This window comes from Aptenodytes forsteri, unplaced genomic scaffold (assembly GCF_000699145.1).
Source record: "Aptenodytes forsteri isolate BGI_AS27 unplaced genomic scaffold, ASM69914v1 Scaffold286, whole genome shotgun sequence".
Classification (NCBI taxonomy): domain Eukaryota; kingdom Metazoa; phylum Chordata; class Aves; order Sphenisciformes; family Spheniscidae; genus Aptenodytes; species Aptenodytes forsteri.
In genome coordinates, this window is record NW_008794491.1 from 694,657 (window position 1) to 702,567 (window position 7,911).

Below are 7,911 nucleotides of genomic sequence, written 5' to 3' on the forward strand. Positions count from 1 at the left end.
TTGGATATTAGGAAAAATTTCTTTACTGAAAGAGTGGTTAAACATTGGAACAGGCTGCCCAGGGAAGTGGTTGAGTCACCATCCCTGAGGTATTTAAAAGACATGGAGACGTGGCGCTTAAGGGACATTGTTTAGTGGTGGACTTGGCAGTGCTAGGTTAACGGTTGGAGTCGATGATCTTAGGAGTCTTTTCCAACCTAAATGATTCTATGACTTTAAGCTGATCCTACCCAAAGTAGATGGGAAAATTGGAACTAAGTGCCATGTCTTTGCAGTATCCCAAACAGTCTGCAGTGCAAAGACTGTGAGTCTGCCTTTTGCCAAGAATACAACTCTACCGTCTGTCTGTCTTAGGGGCTGAGGTATACATTTTGAAAAGCATGAAGGCAGCCCTTTCGTACTTTTAGTGGGTATAGCTTGTTTCAACAATCCACTCTTCCTCTCTGAACAGCAGATCTTGCTGTGTCCCACACCTAGTGGAAGAAGCCAGATTCCCAGCAGCTGTGCTAGCTGAAAGGAACCTGCACAGCAGAGCCTGACAGCTGGCAATTAAACCCTGCAATTTCAAAAGTGAAGATGCTCAACAGTGAAATAATTCTGGTTTAGTTGCTCTATCTTTATCTTCCTGAGATTTTTCATTAAATCAAAAATAAGGTGCTACGTGGCTATACGTGACAATGTCTAAAAGGACAGAATACTTTCTTCCAGGCAAAAATAAGCAAGGACTGTTGAATCAGGCTGCTTTAGCCAGATACATAACTACACGGACAATGACACTTTCCTTGCAGAATCAGTGGGTAATGTCTGCATTTATGTGTTTGTTTACACTCCTCCATGAGAAGCACAACCAAATCTACAGAACTACTGCTACTCTTTGAAGAGGAAAAAAAAAACCCACCAAAACCCAAGAAAACCCACAACCAAAAAGCCACAAACAGAACAGCTTGCCCACCCAACCATCCAGTTAGGCGTGATTAGTCATATAGTAAGCATAGGGTACTTTAGCAGAGTAAGAGATGAAGAATGGAATACATCTCCCATTGTCTCTGGGAGATAAACTGATTTCAGGTATAACTCATTTTGAAAGATTGGGGAAGGGGGAGAAAGACAGGTTTGTGAAGCGTTTCATGTACAAAATCATCAGCTGACAGTCTGAGATGGCTGAACTATCAGGATACACTCATCTGGACAGACTCACTGACACAGTTAACCACAGGAAATTGACATATCAATATCTGACAATTTTTCAGATTCTCCATGCATATGCTGGGAAGGTGGACACAAAGATCTGTGAAAATAATCTCACAAGATGCAAGCTTCTGCACTCCCCAATGTTACCAAGAAAATTTGAGTCTGATATAAATCCCAGATTTGTCTTGGAAGTTACAGGTTTACCTAGTCCTTCTGGACCATCAGATTTAAGGAAAACAAACAGAACATTTTCTTAGGATATGTGATTCTCACCAGTAACTTTGCATGTTTCTTGCTAGCTGATACAACCTTGTTATAACCTGTATTCAAATATTGCCATTGTTAACTGAACTTGTATTTACTAAAATTCTAGTGAAAGCTTAGTAGGAAAACCATCCATACAGTAGAATAATGAATCTTCTGACAGTCTGAATGCTGACACTTCATAATCTATCTGTGACATTTGAGATGGAGAGCATCAACCACATCTTAATGTCCCCATGAGAAGCAATGGGGATTGAAACCACCACAAACCTTATGTCTGTACGACAGACATAAGGTCTCAGTAGATGGGCCACCCAGGCACCAGAACAGACTGTTCTTTAGAAGATCAGTTCAAGGAGAATAGGTGCTTTTTTCAGTTCTTGAACATTATCATGTTTGCATCTCATCACTTCAATTGCTTTCTGATTAACACTGGTCTGTTGCAAAATCAGTTGAAATAAGTAAAAGCATTCTGTGCAATGCTTGGTACTGCTAGTTGTCTTGTTCAAACAAGATGGCCTAATCATTTTGACTGTTGGCCATTTCCAGTTCCGCCCCCCCAGAGGAACCTACTCGAGTGTTCTCCCACTGTATTTATCTGTACTAAGAAGTAAGCTGAATACCTAAAACACTATTCCTTGTCTAACACATGACACCACCTCTTGCAGTCTTCTGGAGTACTGTTACTTACCTTTAAGTCTTTGTCGGCAAGCCTTTGGAACATGTTGGCATACATCTTTTTCTCCTTCTCATGCTGCTCCCGTATTTTTTGCTGACAAGTTACCAGTTGCACTTTGGCAGCTTTGTTACTTGGATAAAGTTGTATCACTTTCTGGAAATCTCCCCGGGCCAATTCAAAGTCATTGACAGCCAAGTGCGCTTCTCCACGCCGGAAGAGGCCTTTTTCATTGTTGCTATCCAATTCGAGTGCCTGCATTAAAAAAAACCAAAACAAAACAACATTCAAGAATAATTTTTCTGTTTTTAAAATAATATGCAGTCAGAACACCAGAGACTGCTACACACCGTACCTTCTGATGTAGATTATGAGCCTTGTCAGGGCTTACTAATAAGGCGAGTTGAATACAGTAGAAGTAAATACAAAGAGGACTGAATATAGTAGGCTATTTGACAGAAAACCAGCAAGTCTAAAATTTAGTCCTGCCTCTATTCCAGCTCTTTGAAGGACCTTTACCAACATGACTACCTTCACCACATCTCAGTGTTTCTAATTTCTAAATACTTGAATATTCTCAATGTAGCAGCAAGTTAGTAAAAGATATTCAAAGGATAATAATTATGAAAATAAACTGTTCTGCCAGCTGATAAGAAAGGCCAAACACCACATGGCCTGGTATCCCTCAAATTGTTAAAGCAAGAGATAAACCGTCAGATTGCTTGTGCAGCTTAAGAATAAATAAACCCTTACTACCTTGTTGCAGTTCTCCAAAGCCTGGGAGTATTCCTTCAGCTTGAGATGGCACATAGCTAGATTAAGGTGGGCAGCAAGCCTCAAGCTTTTGGCTTTCGTTTCCTCCTCATTGGAGAGTCCTGATTCATGCTCCAGCCACGACACAATCTTCTTATACTGTAATGCTGCCTGTTTGTATTTCCCCTCCTGTAAGCAAGGCAGTTCAATTATCACACAGCTCATCACAGTAACTTTTATCTCCCTCTTGCCCCTTCTGCTTACCTTGAGCAATAGATCTGAAAAAAATAATTCAGAGTAATCAGAAAATAATCTCTATCATCAAAAATATACTACTTCTGAAAGCCATTCCTGCATAGGATCAGAAAATCTTTAGGAATACCTACTGGTTCCCCCACTAAAGCTGGGGGTATAGGCCAGCACTGATGCTTCACTCTCAACTCCCACCTTATATTCAACTTTTGATACAGAACAAGGAAGATGGGGCGTTTTTCAAAACAGCACAACTGTTGCTGTGTCATGAAGATAATGAAGAAGTCTGCCTTCAGCTGGTCAAATTGTTTGAAACAGCTTCTCCACACGTCTCTATTCGAATGTTGTTCATTCACAGCATTATCCCACAGTAAGAACTGAAATACTGTAACCTTGCTGCTATTCAATTTATGCCCCAAAGTTATCTGTAGGTACAGCAAACAGCTCTGACAGAGAGATATTGGATATCTCTTTGGATATTCCAACTCTGAGGCTTTTTTTTTTTTTTAAAGACACCTTTCCCCCTCCAGTCCTCCCTGTAAAATGTCACAGAGTACCATGAACACCACTCTGAAATGACAGAAGCTGTCATCATCATTATCAGATCATGACATGGACAAAGAAATGCTATCATTACTTGGGGACTGTAATTTACCTTGAAGTACTGAGTGCCTCTCTCCTTCACAATGCAGCTTTGTTCCAGCTTCTCATCTGTGTTCATTTCCCAAGACTCCTTAGCCTACCCAAACAGGAACAGTTCAAGTCAATGATACAATTTTGGAGGAAACAAGTGGCTATGCTGCTTCCCACTAACAGTATGGTGGGGGTAGGTTTGGCAAAGCAGTTTTGCACTGCCACTGGAAACTGGGCTAGAGCAGGAGAGACACTGACGGCAACAGACAGGGATACAGTAAAAACAAGAACAATTTCAGCCAAGAGCTCCCAGTGCATTGTCATCTCTGACAACAGTGGCTTCCCTATTTCAGATGAACATTTAAGGATTCCATCATCCTTGTTTAAGCTGCACTCACACTTCTTCCCCCACCTCCCAACCTCTTTGGGACTTCACCTCTCATTCCTACCTTTTCAAAGCTTTTGAGTTTCACTTCATACTGTAGCTCTGCATCAGGAGGGATCTGAAATTTCTCCTTCCCAGCACTTCCAAAACCATAGCTGTAAGATGGGGGGGGGAAGGGGGGCAGCAAGGAAAAGAAACAAACAAAAAATAAGAGTTCCAAAACTATCCAGCCAGCCATATTCGCTACATAGGAAGCTGGAGGCAAAACCCCCATGCAAATCTGGGATGCCTATACAGCATTATTACAAGACATAAAGGCCTGAAGAATTCTGGGTACTAATCTAAAATTAGCAAGCACAAGGTAGAAGAAAAGCTGGAGAAGCCTGGGGTTAATTTCATTAATCTCTACGTTACCAGTTCCTATTTCTTTTTTTTTTAGCTATGTGAAGGAAAAACAAGTTATCTCTCCAAGGAAAGAAAAAAAAAAATCCAAAACTTTCAAGTTATACACATCTTGCTTTGTATTAACGCTCTGAGACTGGATGTTTCCTTTAGAGTACCTGTATTTTAGTACTATTCTCTACAGTATATATATATACATATATAGTATGTGTATATACAGTATATACACATATATAGTGTATATATATACACACACTGTATTTAGTACTATTTGCTGTCTTCTCAGCAAAGACAACAAATACAGAGATTAAGTGAACAGCTGTACACTTCACACACTGCCAATCAGCTGATTAACAGTAAATGCCTATAGAAAGGTTCCACACTGCAACTCCAGTAAGAAGCTGCATATTAGCAGGAAAACCCTCAAGATCAGATTGCTTTGCTTTTCTTCTCCCGTCAGGTTCAGTTCCAGCTTAAAAAACTTAAAATAAAAACTGAAATGAATTAAAGTTTGATGGAAACAATCAGTGCAAACTCCACTTCTTTCAGGTGCGTTCTCGCTGTAAAGAGAAAATTCTGCTTATATCCAAGACTGTTTAAGGGTACAATACTGGGCAGTCATACGTCTCAGTTAGCTGTTCTTATGTCTCAGAGTTCTCATAATAGTCCAAGGTTTGGATATAACTCTGCCTTGTATCTCACAGGAATCTTGAAGGTCTTTTTTCAAAAGGCTTTCAGAATACCAGTGAACGTTTTCTACTGACAAAGGATTTCTGATTCTCTTTACTAACCACATCACTTAAGGACTAGCTATCTGGTCACATCGGGCTGCTCTGAAGGCTCATCAGCTCTTTTCCTATTCTGAGGCTGTTCTTTAGGTATCTTTATATGCACTGCTGCACAGAAAGTACTGTTTCGTTAAGAGGGACCACAAAATATAAGTTAGAGAGCAACAACTTTTTTTTTTTAATATTCACCAAGATCAACACTATAGAGACTTAAGTAAATTTCTTTTGGAGTGCTACTACTGCACAACCTAGTGGCAAAGTGATCTTAGCTTCATACTTCTCATACATCAAACTTTTGGGGCTGATCAAGTTTTTATTACAGCACTGAAAAAAGCTGAAAGGCATTATAACAAAACACTTTGTTCTTGCCAGATGCTTAGTATAAGCCGTTCAAGTATCAAAAGATAAGAAACAGCATACTTGGGTTTGAGATAGAACACAGATTCCTCCGATTTCTCCATTTTTTGAATTGCTTTCTCCAGACCATGAGGAAGATCATAGTTGTCACCTTCTCCAATCTCAAACCGCAATTCCCGCCTGTCAAAAACACGATCTCCATATCGGCCTTCAAACTGGACTGGTAACAAAAAACAGAACAACCCAGAGAAAAATCAGAAGATATTCCTGTATGGTAAGGGGTAAGTAGCACAGTTAATATAGGGAGTGCCAGAGCCTCCTCCTAAACAGTCTTTTCTCTTTTAACAGCTACCTATGCATGGTGGCTACTGGCAGCAAATAGAACTTCTGCTGCTAAACTTAATAAACCCTTTTTTTTTTGTTCATCTGTGTATTTTTTTTCCACTTCAGCAAGTGCCAGAACTACTTCCCCTCTTGTTCCTCAGCAAATGGAAATACTTTATTAGACTCATCTACCTTTTGTGATCAGATAAGCACTTTATCAGATTCAGTATCTCTGGAGAACACAGTTGCTCCTGGAAAATGTAAACCTCGCTAGAAATAAGAGAATGAAAGCTTACTCCAGGTTGTTAAGTTACTTAGTAAAGGAAAGAGAAGCCATGTATTCCTCTCTCTCAGGGCAAGGAGTTGTAGATTGGGAAAAAGGTTCTGCCCTTCCACACGGTAAACCCATTTACTATTTGTGTAACATACTTACTCTCTACAAGTGCACCCTCATTGGGCTTGGAGTAGCCTTCCCCTTTTTTACGGATTCTTCGGATGATGCCACCATCTTCATCATCAGTGAGGTCCTCCCCCTTGAACTCAAAAAGTTCTATCTGTGGAGGGAAGAAAAGCCTTGCATTTATTCTCATCACATCAATTCAGTAACTCACAGGATTTGTTCTCCAGAGATCTTTGAAACTATAGCTGTTCAGGAAGCCACTATCTTTGTTAATGTCCTGTAAGATACTAGATAGCCAAGGCTATGAAGATGCTGTATTCAGTAGATACTGGATGGAAACCTACTGAAGAGTTTCAGATTGTATTCAGGCCTTTTGGCTTTTTTCTCCAGCAATCTTGGTCTCCTAATACTACAAATAAGATCCTCTAATTGAAAGGACTATGAATCTGGCTTCTGAATAAAGCTTACATGAGCCACAATGCTTAGTGACTACTGCAAAAAAAGATTCTGTTGGCTTCTTTAATAGTATTTTTGCTAACGTCTGCAAGCAGAAGTATGGATAGTAGTTTTTGGGCTTGAGGTTTTGTTTGTTTTTTAATATGAGGGAAAATACCTTTTGAACACATTAAGCCAGGAAGAACTGGCTCTCAGCTGCCACTTTGCAGTACTACCACACTGATCAGCAGCTGTCACACCCTCTTACTCTACAGTCGCGTAGAATCACCAGTAGTGTTGCTGCATCCAAGGGCCTAGCAGGTTTGCAAGTAATGCAAGGACAAAAGGAGCAGGAAAATTAAATATAGAGATGCAATCCTTATCCTTAAGTCCTGATTATACCCTTAATTCCATCTATGGTCAAATTCAGATCAACTTTAAAGTGCCTGGAATGGAGCCCAAACTGATTCCAAATGCTTGTCCTGCAACATTAAAACAAATTCAAGAATATCTTTTCAGACTTCAGCTATTCCCCACCTGTTTCTTCATCCTCCTAGTCTTGTGCCACAGGACAAGAGTTTCAAAACGTCTGCGTCATTCTCCCTTACATGCCTGAACAGAGTTAGTGTTCTCTTTTTACTTGTTACATTTTCCCCTCTAGTCTTGCCTTATCATTGTGTATTGTAGGATCATTTCAGAAAAAAAACCTATTTCCAGAAGAATGAGAAAACAACAAAGCCATGATCTGGCCCACCTTTAATGTAAACTTGTTGCTGCAACAAATTGTTTAGAATTTTCAAAGAGCTGGTGTTAATGTAGGAGATAACTATCCAGCCTGAATCTTCACATGCCCTCCCAAGTCTCTAGTGCAAATCATAGTTTGAAGTGGGAGTACCATGACCAGATGGAAAAATAGTCTAGTCACAAAAGAAATTTGTTGTTGCTATGAAATTATGGGGAAAAAAAAAAAAAAAAAAAAATATCCTATGTTCAAGTAAAACAATAGTAAAAACAACAAGCCACTACAGTCAGCATTGTTTAGACTAAGTAC

General features: G+C 39.8%; 1 protein-coding gene across 1 annotated transcript in view; it reads right to left on the reverse strand.

Annotated features, from left to right (window-relative positions):
- The window catches only part of FKBP4 (FK506 binding protein 4), a 19,426-nt gene that overhangs the window by 5,013 nt on the left and 6,502 nt on the right, over positions 1-7,911 (reverse strand). The window contains exons 3-8 of the mRNA XM_009290925.1: positions 6,459-6,579; positions 5,765-5,921; positions 4,219-4,309; positions 3,792-3,875; positions 2,888-3,073; positions 2,147-2,386 (exon numbers count right to left, since the gene is read on the reverse strand). Coding sequence (XP_009289200.1) covers positions 2,147-2,386; positions 2,888-3,073; positions 3,792-3,875; positions 4,219-4,309; positions 5,765-5,921; positions 6,459-6,579 — 879 coding nt within the window. The remainder of the gene's footprint in view (positions 1-2,146; positions 2,387-2,887; positions 3,074-3,791; positions 3,876-4,218; positions 4,310-5,764; positions 5,922-6,458; positions 6,580-7,911) is intronic.